Source organism: Phoca vitulina, unplaced genomic scaffold, assembly GCF_004348235.1.
Source record: "Phoca vitulina isolate PV1807 unplaced genomic scaffold, GSC_HSeal_1.0 scaffold19, whole genome shotgun sequence".
Taxonomy (NCBI): domain Eukaryota; kingdom Metazoa; phylum Chordata; class Mammalia; order Carnivora; family Phocidae; genus Phoca; species Phoca vitulina.
Window position 1 is genome coordinate 9,926,362 of NW_022589722.1, and position 23,502 is coordinate 9,949,863.

General features: G+C 37.1%; 1 protein-coding gene across 2 annotated transcripts in view; it reads left to right on the plus strand.

Annotated features, from left to right (window-relative positions):
- Positions 1-517: 517 nt before the first annotated feature.
- METAP2 (methionyl aminopeptidase 2) overlaps positions 518-23,502 on the plus strand; it is a 30,284-nt gene continuing 7,299 nt past the window's right edge. Inside the window, exons 1-5 of one of the 2 annotated variants that reach the window (XM_032416419.1) lie at positions 518-856; positions 2,615-2,722; positions 10,716-10,781; positions 14,264-14,366; positions 23,324-23,485. In XM_032416419.1, the coding sequence (XP_032272310.1) occupies positions 706-856; positions 2,615-2,722; positions 10,716-10,781; positions 14,264-14,366; positions 23,324-23,485 (590 nt within the window). In that variant the 5' untranslated portion in view covers positions 518-705. The remainder of the gene's footprint in view (positions 857-2,614; positions 2,723-10,715; positions 10,782-14,263; positions 14,367-23,323; positions 23,486-23,502) is intronic. The other variant, XM_032416420.1, reaches the window with a different exon arrangement.

Below are 23,502 nucleotides of genomic sequence, written 5' to 3' on the forward strand. Positions count from 1 at the left end.
AGTAGCTCTTGATAAAGTCACCAATTGCTTCCATGTTACTATATACAACTGCCATTTTTCAGTCCTCTTACTTGACCTCCTAGCAGTACTCCGCAGTTAATCACTCCCTCGGTCTTGGGACGCAGTCTTCCCTTGCCTTCTCTACTAAAAAGCTCGTGCTGACTGCCTCTTAAGTCTCTTTTGCAGGTTCATCTCCTTAAGTGCCTGGACAGCCTCGCCGTGAACTGTAATTGTGAAAAACAACGCAGTCCTTTCGAGTCATAAAAAAGGAGTGGGTACAAGCGAACACATTTTTGGGACCCTCTCCTCGCTTCCGGTACGCTTCATATTATCGCGAATATAAAACTTTTCGGTTCCACCAGAGACGCCCCTCTCTCTTGCGGGCTGGGCCTGGCCACAGGGCAATAACTGGCATTCAACTTGACCCAACGCCGGCATATTTGCCCGGGAAACGCCCAAGGCGCGGGACAAAAAACGAGTCACTCATGCCCCGGCCGCGCTTCAGACTCTACAGCCTTGCGCTCATCCCGACCGCAGCCCCGCGCCCTTTCGCGCGCGACCCGCGCAGACGAGTCCTCCGACATCCCAGCATTCCCTGCGCCCGTACCATCGAGAGCAGCTTCCGGCGTCGCTGGTGTAGGTGGGTGAAGAAGGAGCGGGCCCTCGCCGCTCTGTCTCACTCTCTCGCGCGCTCTCTCGGGCAACATGGCGGGCGTGGAGGAGGCAGCGTCCTCCGGGAGCCACCTGAATGGCGACCTGGATCCAGACGACAGAGAAGAGGGAGCTGTCTCTACAGCTGAGGAAGCAGCCAAGAAAAAAAGACGGAAGAAGAAGAAGAGTAAAGGGGCTGCCACAGGTAAAGGAGTTTTATGTGTTCCCAGTCCCCGCCGGGGAGGGTCGAACGGCTGGGCCCAGGCCGGGCGGGGGTGACAGAAACTGGGGACTCGAACACTGCACTGGACTGATTCCCAGGACAGTGTGTGTCAAAACCAGGCTACAGATTTCCAGTCTCGAGAAGAGGCGGCTTTTCTTTCTGTGGCACTAGGGAGGTGTTGGGGGTGGGGTGGGGTGAAAAGGGTGCCTCAGCTTGTGAGGTAGTTCTGGGGTTGCTGGGCCTGAGCCCTTAAGACGTGCCGGAACTGAGCTCCCACACAGATCGTGCAGCGGACTCGAAGCTGTGCACAGGGCTCAACCCTGCCACCCTCCTCGCGGTTTGCCCTCCTCAAAAATCTGGTTCTGACCCACACTGTCACCGCTTTGCTGGAGGTACCTGGAACATATTTTCAAGGATGGGGGTGGAGTGGGCAAGTCTCAGTGCCTTGACCGCACCTCCCCCCACCTTCCCGGTTTACAGAGGGATTTTTGTTGCCGGCTGCACTTTTGAGGTGTGTGTATATGTGTGTATGCCCACGCGGTCATGTCACTGAGTAGTAATTGCAGAATACGTGGTAGTGCTGCGAATTTTCACCTGCCTAAAGCCATAGCGTTGTCAAGCTTCAGGGCTTTTACGCCTGAATTATGATGCCTTTTGCAGGCAGTTCGGATAGAATATTCTATGGGTTGGAACGGAACTTCTCTAAATCCACTGGTAAGGCTGAAAGTTTACACTTGGATTACATTATGAGTTAGGAACTTAAATTTTTGAGAAGTAGTGTTTTTTGTTGTACGTGGTCCTTCCTTTTAGGAAAACAATGTTTGTATCTGTTTTTAAAATCAGCCACACAAAGATTGAGAGACAAATGGAGAGGCTATAAGTGATGAAGGTGAAGTTGAGAGAGGTTGGAAAGGGTTAATATCTTTCTGAAATACTGATTAAATGGGAGTTGAAAAGGGAAAGTTGTGGGTGCTGGGACACTTCCAGAGAAAATTTAATCCTAGGACTTAGGCTGGTGGCTGTTCCTGGCTTCCAAACTCTTCAGTTTGTCCTTTCAGATGCCCCTAATACATTTTTAACGGTTGTATCTCTCAATATGAATCCTCTACAGTAGCCAGAATATCACTTCAATATGTGCTAACTGGTAATACTATTTCTTTCTACATACACCTATTGCTACTACAGCTAGATTGCATTCACTTGGGTGGAGGGGGAAGCTGGTATTGTGCTTAGCTGTTCAAGAATTTTGTTTTTTAGTAATGGAATTATCTTTTCCTATTTATTTTGATTTTACCCAGCCTAGCTTGATGACTTATTTCTCATGAAGACTTGAAGTTCCCAATGTCCCATTGAAATCCTCCTCTTACTAAGACCTTCAGCATTTATTATCTATCTTAAGTACCTGTTTGTTTAATAAAGTGTTTGTTGTAGTAGTCTAATTGTTAAATACTTTAAAAAGTGAGACAACTTATGGATACGGACCAACTCACATTTTTGTTTATCCTTTAGTTGCTAGCACAGAGAAGGTATAATGGATATTTTGTTGAATGAACAGTGCTACTTAGATGTGGGGGATTTTTGTCATTAAATAAATTCTGTTATGTTTATAATAATGTTTCTGTTTTTGTTTCACAAATAGTTATCAGGCAGGAAAGGACTTGTGTGTTCTCCAGGATCCTTAGAACATATTCTAGTTGGAAAGTATCTTTATTAGATTTGATTTATGTTATATTTGATCAGCAGGGCAACAGGAACCTGATAAAGAAACAGGAGCCTCAGTTGATGAGGTAGCAAGACAATTGGAAAGACAAGCATTGGAAGAGAAAGAAAGAGATGATGACGATGAAGGTAAATAGTAAATTTGATTTTTGTGGTTGGAAAAGGAAGAAGATATGACATTCTTTAAACAAAATCTACTTATTTGTCCATATAGTTTATGGTTCTTGGTGTTTTAATTAACATTAAAGCCTCAATGTCACAGATAAAAACGAAAAGGTATTTATTAGCAATTCTTAAAAAGTTGGATAGGTTGAATGACTGCTCAAATTACACAGATCTCAACTTTTTAAAAATGTACTTGGTAAAATGCCAAGTAGGGGGTATTAAGATGAAATTGAAGGACTGCTGGGGCACCTGGGTGGCTCAGTTGGTTAAGCGTCTGCCTTTGGCTAGGGTCATGATCCCAGAGTCCTGTGATCTAGCCCCACATTGCATCTGCTTCCTGCTCAGTGGAGAGCCTGCTTCTCCTGCTCCCTCTGCCGCTCCCCCTGCTTGTGCTCTCTCACTCTCACTCTCTCTCAAATAAATAAAATCTTAAAAAAAAACCAAAAGAAATTGAAGGACTGTTTATTTAACATTTATTGAACAACTAATATATACAAGGCACTGTCCTAGGATACTTTCACATGTGTTCTCATTTTACCTTCACAAAACCTAGCAAAGTAGGTGCTCTTCTCAGGAAATGATAGTTATTATGTCATTTGCCCAATGTGACACAACTAGTATGTGTAGAGTGGAGCCAAAGTTTCGAACCGAGAACCTGATTTGAAGTCTTTCTTTTACTCTGTACAAAAGCTCCTTCTATTCTCAAGGAGTATATTGGAGTCCTTCTATATAACAGAGTCCTACTCTGTTCCCTGACCCTAGCTGCTTGTAGTATGTTGGTCCTATAAGATTTCTTAAAGATAGTAAATCTTGAAATTCTAGAAATTGATGCTATCAGTAAGACAGTGGAGGGAATATTTGCTATTCTACAGCCTCTTTTGGTAGAAGGGGTGATGGGGCTTTCCCATTCTCAATTATCTACTATTGCAGCCTACTGCTCTTCCTTAACCACTGCCAACTTGGCCTTGTGTCTTCTAGTCCTTAGCAAAAAATACCTGCTGTACTTTGTCATGTTAGGATAATGCAGAGTAGTTGTTTCTCCTTTAGAAACATAAGCTCTCGGTGGCGCCTGGGTGGCTCATTCGTTAAGCGTCTGCCTTCGGCTCAGGTCATGATCCCAGGGTCCTGGGATCGAGCCCCGCATCGGGCTTCCTGCTCTGCAGGAGGCCTGCTTCTCCCTCTCCCACTCCCCCTGCTTGTGTTCTCTCTCTTGCTGTGTATCTCGCTCTGTCAAATAAATAAAATCTTTAAAAAAAAAAAAATAAGCTCTCTGCCTTCAAGGAGCTTAGAGTCAAAATTTGGTGGAAAAAGTGCTAGGGTTCAAGAGAATAGTTAGCTTTTCCTTAAGCAAGCCTCTTGTCCATTTTACCTTGGTTTGTGCTTCAAATTATGAACATATTTTGAGCTCTTGGCAAGAAAGGGGCTTGTAAACTCAAGCTTATATAATAGATTGCTGTGGACCTACTGTGTAGAGCATCACAATGCTAATCTTGAAGAGTGTTCTTTGTTCCATTGCTCTTCTATGAAGTTGTATGAATTTCTTGACATTGAAGGAGAAAATTTGTCAGACTGGAAATCATCAATGTTTTAAAGATGATTGTAGGACTGTTGGTTTTCTCCAGTTGAGTTGTTTTCCTGATTTGCATCAAAAATCAGTATCAATCAGTACTACTAATCTGTTATGAGAGTTCTTAGAGAAGATGGAAGGTTAGTATTTCAGAATCTTTGTTCTAAAGGAAAACTGGTGGTGGGGTAGAGGGACAAAACAAAGGGAGGAAAAGATACACCATAACCGGGACGCCTGGGTGGCGCAGTCGTTAAGCGTCTGCCTTCGGCTCAGGTCATGATCCCAGGGTCCTGGGATCGAGTCCCACATCAGGCTCCTTGCTCAGTGACGAGCCTGCTTCTACCTCTCCCTCTGCTGCTCCCCCTGCTTGTGCTCTCTCTCTCTGACAAATAAAAATCTTAAAAAAAAAAGATATATCAGTACCTGCAATAAAGTTTATTGAAATTTGGAGGTGGAATTGCGGGCTGAGTGCTGAAGGAAGGCTCTTTGGAAGGAATGGGACTGGAATAAAACCAAACAGAAGAGACCACTTTGGGGCAGGACAATGCCAAGAATGTATTCCAAGTGTAGTGAATAGTGCAGACTGGCCATATGAGATGATTTGTTGAAGGAACCTTGGAGCATTTTTAAAAGAAAGTTGTAGGGGTGCCTGGCTAGCTCAGTTGGTAGAGCATATGACTCTTGATCTCGGGGTCAGGAATTCAAACCCCACATTAGGCATAGAGTTTACTTAAAAAAGAAAATGTTAAAAAGAGAGAAGACTGTTCTAAAATATAATTTAGTCCTCATATATATGCAGGGTTGTTAGAAAAGAGGAAACATTCAGGAAAAGCTTGGAGATCATTTTGGAGGGCACTTAACAGCCCAAGTATGTGGTAATGATTATTTAAATTGGTGGGGGGCACCTGGGTGGCTCAGTTGAGCTTCCAACTCTTGATTTCAGCTCAGGTCATGATTTCAGAGTCCTGAGATTGAGCCCCATGTCAGGCTTTGCTTCCCCTACCCCCCCCCTCCCCCCGTGCATGCCTGCAAGCGCTCTCTCTCTCTCTCTCAAATAAATATATTTAAATAGGTGGGCATAAATGAGAATGGAAGGGAAGGATCTAATGGAATAGTGGTTGTGGAAGCAGAATTCAAAGGACTTAAAAGACTTTAAATCAGGGGAGAAGGAAGGAGAGGCATAGGTAGACTCTAGAGATTTGAATTTGGTGACAGAATATTGGTGCTGTTCACTGAAATTGTGAAGTAGAGAGGGAGAGTGGGTTAAGAGATTGGGGGAGAGGGGTGTAGCAAAGAAGAAGGTATTGAGTTAATTTTAGATGTGTTTAATTTGAAACTGGAGTATGAAAAGTTAATCCTGTGGGCATTTAGCATTGTGCTAGAAGTAATTCGATAAAGTTTTAAGTCAAATTTATTAATGTATAGATTGCCCAGGACTATATTCACTATTTTCAAAAACAGACTTTATGTTTTAGAACAGTTTTACTTAGGTTCACAGCAAAATTAAGCAGAAGGTATAGAGATTTCCCATATACTCCCTACCACCACACGTGCATAGCCTCTCCCATAATCAACATCCCCCACTGGAGTGGTGCATTTGTGACAATGGATGAACCTACATTGACACATCATTATTATGCCAAGTCCATCGTTTATATTAGGTTTACTCATGATATTGTACGTTCTATATATTCACCCTTTATAAGTATATAGTTTGGTGAGTTTTGACGAACGTATGCATTTGTGTAACCACAACCAGGATAAAAACCATTTTCATTTAACATTTCCATCTCCACAAAAAAGTTCCCTTTTACCCTTTTGTAGTCCATTCTCTTGCTTCACACCCTGATCCCACACAACCATTGATACATTTTCTGTTACATAGCTTTTTCTACAATATCATATAAATGGAATTATTATAGTGTGCAGCTTTTTTTGGCTTATTTGCCTTAGCGTGATACTTTTGAGAGTCATCCAGCTGCGTAAGTATCAGTAATTCATTACATTTTATTGCTGAGTAGTATTCCAAATTTGTTTACCTACTTACTAGTTGATGGATATTCGGGTTGTTTCTAGTTTTTGTGTTATGAATAAAGACAACATTTGCATACAAGTCTTTGTGTGGGCATAAGTTTTCATTTCTCCTGGGTGAGTACCTAGGAGTAGCGTTGCTGGTCATATGGGAAGTGTATGTTTAATCTTACAAGAAACTATCAAACTGTTTTTCAGAGTAGCTGTATCATTTTGCTTTCCCGTCAGCACTGGTTGAGAGTTCCAGGTCCTTTGTATCTCTTAAGCACTTGGTATTGTTAATTTTTAAATTAGCTTTTCTAACAGGTGTGCAGTGGGATGTCATTGTGGTTTTAAATTGCATTTCCCTAATGACTGCTGATGTTGAACATCTTTTCATGTTTTTGCCTTTCATATTTCTTTGGTGAAATGTTTGTTCATATCTTTTGTCCATTTTTCAGTTGGGCTATGTGTTGTCATACTGAGTTGTAGTGGTTCTTTATTCTTGATATAAGTTCTTTATCTGATATATGTTTAACCATATTTTCTTTCATGCTGGTATCGTTTGCAGCAGAAAAGATTTTAATTTTGATGAAGTTCCATTTATTTTATTTCTTCATGGGTCATGTTTTTTTTCCAAAAAGTTAAATAATTGCTGTCTGTAGGGTCATGAAGATTTTTTTCTTATATTCTCTTCAAGAAGTTTTATATATCCATTTAGAGTTAATTTTTGTATATAGTGCAAGGTAAGAACTGAGATTCCTTTTTTTTTTCTTGCATATAGATGTCCAATTTTCATTCAGCAAATATTACTTGATTTGGGTATAGGGCTAATACAGAAATAGATACGAACAGCCTCTGCCTGTTAAGAATATCCTGGGATGCTGTGAAAGAAAGACTTATAAAAACATAAATTGTGGCACGGTATAATGCATGGGAGTATAAGCATATATAGTTTGTATTTGGATCCAGGCTTTACTACTATCTTGCGCAAGAGTTCAAAAACAGCAGCTATTATCCTATACTGAATACACACCTTGAACACTGGAAAAAGTAACTAGCCTCAGAAGGATGATTGAGTATCAAAGGAAGAGCTTCATCTTCTCTCATTTAAAAGATGAAGAGACCGTGGGAGAGAGAGGCTAAATAATTTGCCCAAGGTCACACAGCTGGCAGGATTTTTAGTATGTATTTGAAACTGGTTAGGGGCGCCTGAGTGGCTCAGTTGGTTAAGCAACTGCCTTTGGCTCAGGTCATGACTAGGGTCCTGGAGTAGAGTCCGCATCGGGCTCCCTGCTCAATGGGGAGTCTGCTTCTGCCTCTGCCTGCTGCTCTCCCTGCTTGTGTTCTCTCTCTCTCTGACAAATAAATAAAATCTTAAGAAAATAAGTAAATAAAACTGGTTATACATTTCTTTCAAGATTTTATTTACTTATTTTAGAGAGAGCGCTTGTGCTCCTGTGCACAAGGGCAGGGCAGGAGCGCAGAGGGAGAGGGAGAAGCAGACTCCCTGCCGAGCAGGGAGCCCTATGTGGGGCTCAGTCCCAGGACCCTGGGATCATGACCTGAGCCGAAGGCAGACGCTTAACCGACTGAGCCACCCAGGTGCCCCTAAAACCGGTTATACATCCTGAAGCATTTGTTTTAGGTTGGATCTAGTGTATGTAGCAGTATGCTAGGCATTGAATGTTCTTCCAGAGTAAAGACTATCTTGTTTGCTATTCTGCCCCTATTACCTGTCACTTAAGAACTCAGCAACATTTATTGAATGAATGAAGGTTACTATTAAAATTGTAGTGCAGAATATGTGAATTAGATTATATGACACATGAGGAAATTGAAAGTTGTGTTTTGGGCTTTTGAATCTAGAAACCAATAATGAGTAAGTCAGTCATATTTGTGTGTTTTCACTGTGTTCCTGTGTTTCCTGTACCCAATTCATAAGACTGAACATAAATTGCAATTTTGTGGGCATCTGGCTGGCTCAGTTGATAGAGCGTGCAACTCTTGATATCAGGGTTGTGAGTTCAAGCCCCACATTGGGTGTAGAGGTTACTTAAAAATAAAAATGAAAATCTTAAAAAAAAAAAAAATGAGGGGTGCCTGGGTAGCACAGTGGGTTGAGTGTCTGACTCTTGATTTTTGGCTCAGGAAATGATCTCAGGGTCGTGAGATCAAGCCCCGCATTGGGCTCTGTGCTGCATGTGGAGCTTGTTTGGGATTCTCTCTCTCCCTCTCTCTTTCTCCCTCCCTCCCTCTCTTTCTCCCTTCCTTTTGCTCTCAAAAAAATAATAATAAAAATTGCAATTTCGTAAGTAAAAAATTATCAAGTATTGGCAGTTTCCTATCATTCAGTCCATTAAAGCCCTATATCATGTTACCTCCCTCTTTTTTTTTTTTTTTTAAGATTTTATTTATTTATTTGACAGAGAGAGACACAGCTAGAGAGGGAACACAAGCAGGGGGAGTGGGAGAGGGAGAAGCAGGCTTCCCGCCGAGCAGCGAGCCTGATGTGGGGCTCAATCCCAGGACCCTGGGATCATGACCTGAGCCGAAGGCAGACGCTTAATGACTGAGCCACCCAGGCGCCCCATGTTACCTCCCTCTTTGCTAAACTGCTGTTTCCTGTTTCTCATTTAGGTGAAAAAAAGCAGGATAAAATAAACTAAAAGAACATTCATTTGTTGAATAGAGTGAATATTTATCACATGCTTAGTCCTGTGTCTTAATTTAGGAAATGGTATGTAATCTTTAAGGAGCTCACAGACAAGTAGGGGTCATTGTAAGCCCCTAATCATTTTGTAAAAATTAAAAAAGGTTGCAATTTGGTGTGATAATTAGAATATAGTGGTGAGAAGATTTCTTTTATGGCTCCTGCTTATCAATCTGGGAGTAAAAAGGGAGGAGCTCTTTGATTAGAAAATGTAAGCAGTCATTTGACATTGTTTTATGGATGTGGATTTCATGATCTAAAATTACTGATGCTAGCCATGAGTTACTGCCACTATGTGAAACATTTAAAAGACTGTATGGTGAACATACTATTAAACTGTCAACTTCTAATTGTCTGCCACACCTTCCTATTCATCCCTATTTCATAGCAGTGTGATTTGTGGGTAGGTTGGTGTACTTCATGATTGTTGAAATTTATTGAGCAGTGTTTTTAGAAATTCAGACCCTTCAGTCTATTTTTGATCCTTTACTTAAAATGTTTTAAGTCACTATTTATTTAGTCTTGGCCATAATAGCATTCTTTATCTTTTCTCCAAGTTCAAGAGTATGGTATGGACTTCATAAAAGATTGTTATAAAAACTGACAGGCAGGGGTGCCTGGGTGGCTCAGTCAGCTAAGCATCTGACTTCGGCTCAGGTCATGGTCTCAGGGTCCTGGGATCGATCCCCACGTCTGGCTCCACGCTCAGCGGGGAGTTTGCTTGTCCTTCACCCTCTACCCCTCACCCCACTCATGCTCTCTCTGTCTCTTGCTCAAATAAATAAATAGAATCTTTAAAAAAAAAAAAGTGACAGGCAGATACTGGCTATTTGGGGTACTCTTTTGTCCACTTTGGCTTGAACTCATGACCCTGAGATCAAGACCTGAGCTGAGATCAAGAGTTGGACACTTAACTGACTGAGTCACCCAGGTGCCCCTTGCAAACTATTTTTTGAAACAGTTCTTAATCCCCATTTTTGGGCATCAGGTTCTTTTGAGAATCTGAGAACTGTGAACCTAGGAAGAGCATATATGCCCTCTGATTTTTGCATATAATTTGATCCAGAAGGAGAACTCTTCTTCTCTAATAATAACTATGCAGGAAAAGATATTTTAAAATATGACACCCCAAATACTCCTCCCTGATTAGTAATCAGGCGACATATTCTTGGTCTGGTTCTGCCATTTACTAGTTGGGATTTTCTTGGGCATGTCCCTTAAACATTCCTTGTTTTACCTCATAAAATTGCTTTGAGGATCACATGAGATCATGAAATGCAAGTGTTGAACCACAAAGCATACGTAAGCAAACTAGTATTATTTCAGGTAAAGTCACACAGTCATTATTATTGGTATTAAACTAACACTAGTTCTTTTTCCTAGCTTTTGAAAGAGTGGTAACACATTTTTTATTCTTAAGAATATCTTATTCAACAATTCTTGTATTAGAGTAAGTCAAAATAAAGTTTCCGTAGTGCTTTTGATTACACAAGTCAAATTCTGATACATTAGCAAAATTCAGAATTCTTTTCTAAGAATATTGGGTCAGTTTTATTATATCCTATTTAAGATGCTTTGTGTGTGTGTGTACTTGTCTGCTTGTGCTTGCTTTGTTCCTCTGCTTATGAGGTTTAAATAAATATGTACTTGAAATGCCCTTTTCCTAGATGGAGATGGGGATGGAGATGGAGCAACTGGAAAGAAGAAGAAAAAGAAGAAGAAGAAGAGAGGACGTTAGTGTCTTAAGTTGATCTTACTTGACAAAAAGTGTTTATTAACCAGCAGGTTTGAAGAGTAGGTTTGAAGTTGCGTGAGATCCCATTGTATGTCAAGGAGATAAATTTAGGCTTACTAGAGGTGGAATTTAGTGAAACCTACAACTGTTTTTTCATTTAACAATCTGTTGGTATTTTCTTTACCTATTATTGAGCTAAGGGATGTTAATAATAAATTGGTTGCATTTTACTGCAATTTAGGAATGAATTTATAATTTAAAACTTGAATAATACAAGTAACAGTTCTGTCAGGGATGAGTAAAGTGGTACCACTGTGCGTAACAGGATAAACATAGTTTGCAGTTCACCTGCCAACTTTGAAATTACGAGATTCTTGATAAATATTTAATGAGGAGTACCATTATTTAAAATCTGTGCATATGGTTAAATTTTATTAATAACATTGTACTATTTCATATTTACTTAAAATATGATCCTGCTTGTGTTTTGTTTCTATAAATGGCAAACCAAACCTCTTCAGGGACCTGAAATTCTATTAGGGAGACCAGGGGGAGATTGTATAGTATTGGGGAATAAAGGTTGGGTTGAGAATCAGAGCAAGTTCCAATCTTGGATGCCCTTTGGGCTGTAGGGACCACTGAGTATCTGGTTATACCTTCCTTTAAATCTTTCAGGCTAAAATTTTATGAATCGGAATAGTTGGAGGCTTGGTTCATTTTTATCTCTGTTAAGAGAAATATTCTTAAATATTTTTTAAGAAAGCTTTTGGCTCTACCAGCAATTTTCCTGATGTGTCTCCAGATGAGGATGGGATAGCCTTTTTTTCTATTCAGGCATCTATTTTTAGATCCTTCTAGTCATAGGATGTCAGTTCTATCCCTAGCATAGTCTGTATTTAATGAGCACAGGTTACCTGTGTTCTAGGAATCTTCCAGGGATTGTGATGTCATATTCCTTCCATTCAAAAATTGTTAGAAATGTCCTCGAGACATGGTGTTACCTGAGAACGGCTTGAGAGAGAACTATTTCTCCCAATACTGTTAAATTACTCCCTAATGAAGGTAGATAAGCAGGGAGGAATGTTAAGGGACTATTTTGTATTTGCCCTTGGTAAAATTCTTCCACTGACAGATGTTTTAGTGTGATGCCATCATCTTTTATTGTGCTTCCTCTGAGGATGTTGTTGAACTTACTGTTCATTATATTTCTTTATGAGTACTCTCAAGAGACAGTCTTTTGTCTGGTCTTGGTATCAAGAATAATTGTGCTTTTCCTGAGTACCTTATGTGCTTATCTCATAAACGTGACCAATGCAAATAATCTAGCCTTTTTTTTTTTTTTTTTTTAAATATTGGCTACTAGAGGGCTTAGAGCCCAAACTGTGGTTTTGTATTGGCAGTATTTCAGGTTCTATTTTATGTTCTTTCCATGTTTCGATTTTTGTTCTCTAATTTACTGTCTCTTATTTGTGTATTTTAGATATCCTTGTAGACTGTCGTAAATCACTTCTGGAATAAGCCAAATAATGTAATTATGGACCGTTCACTGCCCTCATTTTCCTCATCTATAAAGTGAGAGAATTATAAGTGATAGTTAATGGTAACTGCAGTACAGATTGTTATAATTATGCATCGTTTTAGATAATAACTTGGACATAGTACATTATAATTTTCAAAGGTTATCCAAGATTTCATCTGGTTCTTCATTTTGTAGATGAGGAAACTGAGGCTTGGCACATCTAGCCATTTGTCCAAGTCACAGTTAATAAGTGGTTAAGGCTAGACTTCAGCTCTCATATTTTAATTACAAAATTTTTCTCTAATGATCTCTTTGAGTCTTTTATTTTGTCTTAATAATTTATGGACAATATAAAAGGCATCTTTATCAGAATTGTAGATGAGATAAAGCTGAGGGTGACACGGTAATACTTTGGTTGATAAAACTCAAGATTTCAAAAGATCAGGAAAACTGAGAAATAGGCTAGTATTAACAAGCTGAAATTTAGTAGACATATATAATGTTAATACAGGGTGATAGGATCTAAGGATTTTAAGTGCTAGTATAATGTAAGCCAAAAAGCAGGGAGTTGTAACTATTTAATAGCTTAGGATTTTTAGAATCAGTAGTATAGTCTTAAACTAATTATACCTTATTTGGACTATTATTACAAGTCAATTCTAATACCACCTTAAAAGGAACACTGACAAATTCAGGGTTGGCAAATAGGGGTGAAAGTGTTAAGAACCATATCCTTTAAAGTGGTTTCTCATCATAGTGAGGAAGGAATTAGTAGAAATGAAAAGTAAAATTTGTGTAAAGCAAAATTAGATAATCTCTAAGATCTTTTTTGATTTTAAATTCTAATGTTCCCTCTTAGGAGGAACCTAAAACAGTGTTTCCCAAGTTGATTTGCCCATAGAACACTTTTAAACATTATGTAAAGACAGAAAAATGTTTGATGCTCATAAGATACTGAGTGTTTGAATTAAAAGAAGGAACCAAAACGTGGTTCCATAGATAAATGATTTGGCTCAGTAAACGGTTATACTTTTATTTATATAGTTCTTTTTTTTCCCTCATTGCAGAACAAAGAGAGCAAAATAGGTGTTAAAATTTAAGACACACAAATTCCATAAGACCAGTTATAATCAAAAGGAAACCACATATTTCACCTCAGTAGTTGAAATGCTGCAGATATGTATCAAATGTCCTATATTGCTGCATGAATTAATAAACTCCACTTTCTGGCATTTTTTGGAAACAGCGTTCATTACTAAAAGGCAGTTCTTCATATAATAAGAATTCTATAACTAGTTCTTATATACTTAAAAAAAATTTTAGAAGACAAATCTCCAGATATTTTTAAAAATCATCTTGGAACACTGGTGTCTTTTAGAATATAGTTTGGGAAATAATGTCCTTAAAATGTATGCTAAGGACTATAACTTTTTAAAAGTATCTGGAAATTTGTAAATGGCTACCTAAATTCTTTTAGCACTGGGTGTGTATACTCTTAACTTTTATACCTAATATACCCTTGAAATAAGTTTTTCACTTATTTTATTAATACATAATAGCTTTATATTTTTACCTCATTGCTATAGGGTTTCTTTCATACTTTCTTGTTGCCTCTTTGATTTTTATTTGTGAAAACCAGCCTCTATATGCTGTTCCATTTCCGGTATAGTAAATAAAGACAAAAATATTAGAAATGTGCTTTCTGCCAAGGCATATACTGTTTAAATACAGAATAGAATTCTGAGGAGTTGAATATTTCTGTTCCCAAGCAACAGTAAATTGGAGAGGAGGTGGCCAGCATGGTGAAGTATCTTCTGTTTTTAACTACAAGGCTGTGATAGCAAGGAGGTTCCTTAAAATTAGGACATATAACAACCATTAGGAACTGAGAAAAACTGTAATGATAACTGCTTAATTTTATTTTTAACTACAGAAGTTAATGCTTTATTTGTATCTCACAGCAAAAGTTCAAACAGACCCTCCCTCAGTTCCAATATGTGACCTGTATCCTAACGGTGTATTTCCCAAAGGACAAGAATGCGAGTACCCACCCACACAAGATGGGTAAGAATCATAAAATAACTTCCAGTTTGACTTTGAAAGTTGTAGCTTAGCAATAAAGCGGATTTGATTTTTCTCAGAACTTTGCTCCACTACCTTAATAAAAGCTTGTGAATTTGTTACAGAAAATACAGTAGAAGCCCTCTTATCCAAAATGATTGGGACCAGTAATAGTTCAGTTAATCGAAAAAGCATGTTAAAGTGGGGATCACAAAACTTAAAAATCTTTATTGATAAAAATTAAACATTTGTTTTTCATCAATCTCAGTATTTGAACATGGATTTGTATTGTACTCCACTTTTTTCTTCCCATAATCTATATCCATAATGCATTGTCTATAAATGTAATCCATTTTGAGCTTCCGTGAAGAATAAAAGCTAATTAATCTGAGGGCTGATACCTGGATGTTTACATTTTTTTCCTGAAACCATTTGCAGTTCTTACCTACACTTAATTTGACAGAAGTATTTTTTGATGACTTGCCGTTATTGAGACTTTTCTGCGTAGTACGTTTCATTGGAAAAATTCTTTTTATGTACTATATAACTAAATTACATAATTATACTAACAAGTACAGATGACTTACACTGGTTTGCAGACAAATCACCTGATTGTTGGAAGACAAATCACCTGATTCTGAAAGGATACATTTAAGCTGGTCAGCAGACACTCATAGTGGCATTATGCTGACTGGTTAAGAACACGGAAGCTGGGATTCACTTGAATCCCAGCTCTTAACACTTATTAGCTTTGTGACTTGGGCAAGTAATTTATCATGTCTTTGCTTTCATTTCTTCATCTATAAAATGAGCACTTCATAGGGTTGTGAGGAATAATATATGTAAAGCACTTAGGAGAGTAACAGACACATGGTAAGCATTAAGTGTTAGCTGCTGCTGTTATTATTCAGAACAGGAACCTGTCAGCCCGTCATATTCAGCATACAGTGGGCATTGGTTAGTATATTTTACAGAAAGAATCAAGAGCATCAGTTAATCCAGTGGTTGCAATAGTTGGTTAAGAAAGCTTCTACTGTAGCCTTGTTTCATTGATCTGTAAAGACATCATTGTTTTTCTTTAAACTTTAGGAAAGAACATGATGTTATATTTTAATCTCCCTCCTTCATTCCCAGTACTTTCAGAGAATAAGTATAAAGTTCTTAAATTTTATGTCATGAGCATCTTTTCTTTGAATTTGAATTCATCAGTCACTATCCCTCTCTTAAAGCATCTATTTTTGAAATGTCACAGACAAGTAATTTCACATTAATTAACTTAAATTTTCACAGTACATATAATCACATTTATTTTTAAATACAATATTTTTATTTATTTATTTATTTTGCTTGTTCCCTCTTCCTTCCCTTCCTTCCAGACCCATGTAACCACCTAGCAGGTAGCCTTCCATATTTTTATACACTCATATTTGTGTACATCTATGTCTGTTTATGTAATGGGACTCTTGGTCTTGTTTTCCAAAATGGAATCCTAGGCACACTTTCCTCACCTTTTCTCCTTCAGGACTATCTCTTGGAAGGCCCTCCAAGTCAGTCAGAATAGCAGTTATTCTTTTGAATGGCTTCATAATATTCCATAGTGTGAATATGCCATACTTTATTCCACCGTTTTCTAATTGATGAGCCTTCATTTTGTCTCTCTTTTGCCATATTACAAACCATTCTGTAATGAACATTTCTACGAATATACATATACATATATATTATATATATATATACACACACACACACACACGTGTGTGTATTATCTCCTTATGTTATGGCAGTTTTATTATGGGATAGTTTTCCAGGAGTGGAGTTGCTGAATCAAAGAATATATTAATACTTTAGCTTATGATTCCCAAACTGCTAATAATTTTGAGCACTTTCTGATTGTTGGCTTTGTTCTTTTGTTCTTCCAAAAGTTTTAAAATTTTGTATACAGTGTATGTTTATGTTTTATATTTCTGGGTTCCTAGCAGGTCTCTTAGATTTTTTTTCAAACTCTTACTCTGTGTTTTATTACATCTTTAGTTAGTCTGGAATTTTTTTGTATAGGATTGGGAGTGCTAATTTTATTTTCTTTCAAATGGATAGCCAGTTGTGCTAGAATTGTTTATTAAATAATTCATTCTACTGAATTGAATGCCCACCTTTGCCATATACTATATTCTCATATAATGGAACTATATTTTCATAATCAACCAATTTCTATTATTCTACTGATCTACTTGTGTATTCCTATGCTAGTACTATTTGGATCTGATTATCAGCAACTTTATAATATATATTGATAGTTTGATGAGGCAAGTCTTTCTCTGCCACACGCACCAAGCACAGTTCTTTTTTATATTTAGCTATTCTCAGTCACATAGTCTTAACACACATACCCACAGAAAAATGCTTTCTTTAGAATTCTGATCAGAATTGCATTTATGTATTGGTTTCAGAAAATTGACAGGTGTGTCACATTGTCTTACCCATTGTCATAGTATGTTTTCCCACTTACTCTGATTTATTTTCAGGTAGATCCTGTTCCTTTTTTGTTAAATTTATTTTTAAGTATTTTATGGTTTTGTTACTGATGTAAACAAGATGTTTTTATACTTGTTTCCATTTCTATATGTTTATTGCTAAAGTGGAAGAAAGCCATTGATTTCCTATACTTATTAATAGATTGTTAATATTTTTAACCATGTGAATGTGGTGGAACACTTGAAGTAATGTTTAATACAAGAAAAATTGAGATTTTATAAACGTTAAAGACTACCTTTCCCTCCTTACTATCATTTTCTATTGCAAATTAAACATTATGGAGGTAGAATAACTTCTGCTTTTGAAACAATAGAGGAAGATATTAATTATATGTTATAATATTTTTTGGAGTAATACTTAACTATTGAAAAGCAGTGTTGGGGGCGCCTGGGTGGCTCAGTCGTTAAGTGTCTGCCTTTGGCTCAGGTCATGATCCTAGGTCCTGGGATCGAGCCCCGCATCAGGCTCCCTGCTCCAAGGGAAGCCTGCTTCTCCCTTTCCCACTCCCCCTGCTTGTGTTCCCTCTCTCGCTGTGTCTCTCTCTGTCAAATAAATAAAATCTTTTAAAAAAAAAAAGAAAAGAAAAGCAATGTTGTATGCCATGGAGAAATAAAAAAAAATGATTGTGATTATGTTTGCTCTTTAGTAAGTTTTGATATTTTTGACATTCATATAACCAGTTTTGATTATTTGCAAATAGATCAGAATCAGTATTCTTAATACTTGGTAAAGTATTAAATATAGTTTTGTATCTGCCTTCATTTTTTTTTTTGGTTTTCATTTAAATTCCAGTTAGTTAACATGCAGTTTCAGGTGTACAACATAGTGCAAGTGCACTCCTTGATCCGCATCACCTGTTTCACCCATCCCCCATACCTCCTCCCCTCTGGTAACCATCAATTTGTTCTCTATAGTTAAGAGTCTGTTTCTTGGTTTGCCTCTCTCTCTCTTTTTTTTCCCCTTCATTGTTTTTTTTAATAAACTTACTAAAAATTCTATGAATTATCACAACTTACCTGTGTAACGACCACTCAGGTTGAGTACAATATTTTATTTAACTTTATTTTTGAAATAATTCCATATTAAGAGAATAGTACAAAGAACTCCTACATACCTTTCATTCAGGTTCTCTTTAACATTTGCCTCATCTATCGTTCTCTCTCCCAATGGAATATGACAATTATACATATACTGTATAATATACCAGTAAGATTACATTTTCTCCTTGCAAGATAGAAAGAAGGTAAATGTGGAAAATAATATATTGGTGAATCTGTATACATACTACTTTTTCTGAATTACTTGAGAGAAGTTTGTGTATTTTTTAAAAGATTTTTTTCTTAGAGCACGAGCAGGGGCAGGGGCAAAGAGAGAGGGAAAGGGAGAAGCAGACTCCCCCCTGAGCACAGGGCCAGCCTGCCTAGATCACAACCTGAGCCAAAGTCAGAAGCTTTTAACCAACTGAGCCACCCAGGCACCCCAGTAGTTTGTGTTTTTTGGATGGAATACTAGACAAGTAGGTAATTCAAGGTTGTCACATCTGGAGGCACATGATGTCAGATTTTATCACTAAGATAAGTATTATCCAGTTTCTCTAGTTTGTCATTACTGTTTTTCCCTCTTGTAATTAGTAATTTTCCCTTTTAAAAATATTGACATTCTGTGTGCATTTCCTGTGTCATTAAAAATTTTTTAAACCAATTTTGAATGATTATAATGCTATTCTATTTTATACTTAGCATAATTTTATTAGTGATTTCCCTATTTTTGAATATTTCCCTAGTTTTTTCAGATTTTTACTATTAGAAAAAATTCTGTGATGAACATCTTAGTATTAATCAGGTCTGATTTTTCTCTTATTCTGGATCTCTAGAATGAAGAATTATTTTGAAATTCTTGATATCTATTTCTAAATTTAGGAGGCGGTTGTTTGGGACAGTTGTTCTATAAGCAATACATATCCATTATAGAAGAGGTAGGAAATACAGATAAGCAAAAAGAAAAAAAGAAAAATCTTCTAAATTCTGCCAATGAATTTTAAAACCACTATTGACATGCTATTTCTTCCTCTATTGCCTCTGTATACAGATGTGTATTATAAATACCTGGGAATGTTTTTCAAGATAGAACTATACTACAAACAGCTTTGTAACCCATTTCTAAATTTGTTTTCATATTAGTAAAGAAATCAACAGTATTTTTATATGTCTTTATATATGTATGTGTTTTCTATTGTTGTTTTTTTTTTTGCTAGACCATTTAAAAATAAGTCTTTTTTTTTTTTTTTTTTAAGTTAATTCTCCAATCCCAACATGGGGCTTGAACTCATGACCCCAAGATCAAGAGTTGCATGTTCTACCAACAGAGCCAGCCAGGTGCCCCAAGTCTCTTTTGAGTACTCACTTCTAAAAACTTCAAGCATCTGGGTCGCCTGGGTAGCTCAGTTGTTAGGTGTCCGACTCTTGATCTCAGCTCAGGTCTTTTTTTTTTTTTAATTAAGATTTATTTAATTATTTCAGAAGGAGGGGTAGGGACATAGGGAGAGGGAGAAGGAAAGAAGCAGACTCCCCTCTGGGAGCTGAGCCTGTTGAGGATGGATGTCACAACCCTGAGATCATGACCTGAGCCGAAATCAAGAGTTGGCAGCTTAACTGACTGAGTTGCCCACGTGCCCCTCAGCTCAAGTCTTGATCTCAGGGTCATGAGTTTGAGCCCCGAGTTTGGCTTCATGCTGGGCGTGGAGCCTACTTAAGAAAACAAACTTTAAGCATCTACCAAGAATTAGATATTCTCCAAATTATCACATTTACATAAATTAACAGTAATTTTCCAGTATCATGTAAATACCTAGTTCATATTTAGAATTTTATTGTTTTCCTTGTGGTGTCATTAAACTTTTCTCTATTCCTTTATTTTCTGTGAACTGGAATTAGTTGTAAAGGGTTACATTAGATTTAGATTAAGCACTTTGGCAGGAACATATAAGTGATACTATGTTCATATTGTGTCATAATCTGTTGCGTCAGATGTAAAGTCAGGTTTTTCTATTACTAGTTTTACTGTATTTGATCACTTGGTTAATGTGGTCACAGCCCACTGTTTCTTTTTTAAAGGTACGTTTTTCTTTTTTGCAGTTTCCAAGTAATCTGTGGGGGTAGCTTGGTACCATTGGAATATCCTTTTCTTCAACAACTTTTTACTTAATTATTTTAATATCTATCCATGCATTATCAGTTACTTCATTGGGGACTGCAAAATGGTGAATTTCTAATTCTGTTGTTCCTTCTATATTAGCTGACCTATAAGAAGAATTTTCCTTTATCAGCTGGGTATCAATTAACTTTATCAGTTAACTATGGTTTCTTATAGGCAGAGTTAAAACATGCTTTTTTTTAGACTTTTTTTTTTTTTTTTAATCTGAGAGAGAGAATGGGAGACAGCGCATGAGAGGGGGAGGATCAGAGGGAGAAGCAGACTCCCCGCTGGGCAGGGAGTCCGATGCGGGACTCGATCCCGGGACTCCAGGATCATGACCTGAGCCGAAGGCAGTTGCTTAACCAACTGAGCCACCCAGGCGCCCAAAACATGCTTTTTTTCCCCCTTTTAAGTACCAGTTTTCGGAGGAAGGAATTGGTGTCATGTCTGTGTGTGTTCTTAATTATTTCTGGGGTAAAGACATGCCTTTTTATTTTTTTATTTTTATTTTTTAAAGACATGCATTTTTAAATGGTTTTTTATAAATGTGGCCTATAGTGCTTTAAAAATACAAATATAACTAGCTTTTAAGTTATCTATGCGATGAGTTCAGAAATGTTTATGACTGTTTGAAATTAATAGTTGGATTCCTTTGTATCTTTTGGTTTTACTTATATTTTATGCTTTTAATCTAGTAAAAATGATGAAAAACTGAGAAGACTCAAATATGAAAGAGGTGTGAATTTATATACTCTGTAAACACTTCTATAAATATTCTCTTTCAAGCAGTTATTCTGATAGTTTTGTTGCAGACATAATAAAATTTAAAAGCATTTCTAACCCACCTCTGTCAGTTGGATGAATTAATTGCCCTTTCAGATAATTATTATGAGCTCAGAATGTTTTTTTTCATCTTACTAATTTCTCTGTTTTTGCTAAACAGACTGAACATCAAAATATTAAATTTAGGAAAGGGGAGAGGCTCCTTCATAATATTTTTTGTAAATAGTACAAGCTTGGAATTATGATTTTAGATGCTTGAATATTACTCTAATGACTTTCAATTTGAACTTAAGACTTAGAAAAATAATTTCTTTAATCCATTTTCTGATTGGTAACTCTTACCAATAATGAAGAACATTCCATAACCTTTCAAAGAATTCACTGCTTCTAAGAATCAGCTGTGCAGCTTCAGAAGTGTAAGATCATGTGAGGCTTGTTGATTTCAGTATTGGGGCTCTTTATTGTACTATATTCTGATTCTAAAATGTAGTCAAATAGCATTTGGAACTTAATTATACTTAACATTTTAACCTATAGGAAGTGGATTTGAAGAATTGAGAAGAAATGGGAATTGATAATGACCAATTTCATTTTAATGGCTGATATCCATCAGTTATAGTCCGTCATCTTACCATTCTAGAGAAAACGTTTGAGGATATTTTTGCTTTTCACGAAAATGTCTGGCTTTTGAGGCAGGGCTGTGCATATAGGTATGGCTGTAGTATATGTGCCAGAGTTATGGCCCACGTAAGAGACGGAGAATTGTGATATGTTTAGTTTAAAAATTGATCTGAGACCTTACCCAGTACTCTTATGTCTGAAAATGATTTGTTCTTAGAATATTCGGATTCTTGGTTCCCAGGGAAGATTTTTGGATTCATGGGAGAGAAAGGACTGGAGTTACATCTGGAGGTCAGGAGATTGTGGCTTGTCTATCCCATCATGGAGTAAGCAACTATAAGTGTATTGCAGCTGAAAAAGGTTGAGCCACATGTTGAGAATATACTTTTAAAGGATCTTAACCTGTTACCTTCTAGTCTGAGGATGTTCATTTGAATACTTTTATTAGAAATTGCCTCTTGAGTCTTCACTGTTCTGATAAAAGTAGTTCATACACATTTAAATGTTTGTGGAGTTTAAAACTGACCTTAACAGATGGTGCTGCAATACTTCAGTTTTCTGATAACATCAGTATACAGATCCAAAATACATTTCCAAAGAAAATAAGTCAAAGAAGCCTCTGTGATGCTTAACTATCCCTAAATTGACATAGGACAGCCCGTTTGGATCTTTGTAGTAAATTAGAAGTGTTGGTTGTTGGCACACAGGTAACTGCTGCAGTAGGAAGTAAACATAATGAACCTGACAGTGACACAGAAAAACTCACAGCATTTGGGGGCATTAACTTAGGGGCACAGTGTAGAGCAGTTGTATAAACTTTTTCTTTAAAGAGCCATATAGTAAATATTTCAGGCCTTGGGTGTTACTCAGTTCTGCCTTTGTAGCATGCAGGTAGCTGTAGACAGTATGTAAACAAATGGACATAACTATATTGCAGTAGAATTTTATTTACAAAACAGTTGCTAGGCTGGATTTGCCTGCAGGCCATATTTTGAGACAAATAGTAATTCCTTGAAGGCATCACTTTTATAATTGAATATAATTTATATGTCGGTGATCACTGAGTTTGTGAGCTGTATATTCAATATTACTTAGTGTGTGAAAGTTACAACAATTTTTTGAAAGATTTTCATTTGAAAACAGTTATTGCTTTTGAAATATGCTGCTTAAAGGGGGTCAGTGGATCTCCTCATTTCCAGATACTGAATAAAAATGTTCGTTACTCCTGGAAGTTTTGAAATATGAGCCATATCCTTCAAGGAAGATCACTTCATAGATAGATAGATTAGATTAGATAGATAGATAGATAGATATACATACACATACATACAGTTAGAAAAATCCTACAAAAACAAATTTATGTTTTGAGGGAGGTGTATGTAGATTTCCAGGTCAAGTTTTTGCATTAGTACTTACCCTGTGTATGAAGTTAAATGCCAATTTTTGGTATGGTCTTTTGAAGTCTCTTAGACTGTAACCTTGAGTGGAAGGATGACTTTTTTCTCCCACTCCTTGGTTTCTAGGACTCTCTTATGTCTTCTTATTTTTTCTTTTTGTGTTTTTGTGTGTGTGTGTGGCAGAGTTTTAGTCTCTCTGACTATGAATGAAATCTCACTTGATTATTTTTTGAGTCTTAAAGAAGGTTTAACTTGATTTGGCTTGATTGTGTGACTACTTGTACTTCAGAAATTTTGCTGACATTTAATAAAAGAAACTGAACGTGTAACATTTTTATTTAAAATGTCATATTAGTATATTTGTATCTCTCAGCTTTTATGCTTATCAGCTGTTTCTTAAATGACTAATACTATGCTGTACATACTATAAAGGCGAACAGCTGCTTGGAGAACTACGAGTGAAGAAAAGAAAGCGTTAGATCAAGCTAGTGAAGAGATTTGGAATGATTTTCGAGAAGCTGCGGAAGCACATCGACAAGTTAGAAAATATGTTATGAGCTGGATCAAGCCTGGGATGACAATGATAGAAATCTGGTAAAAGGAATATGTTT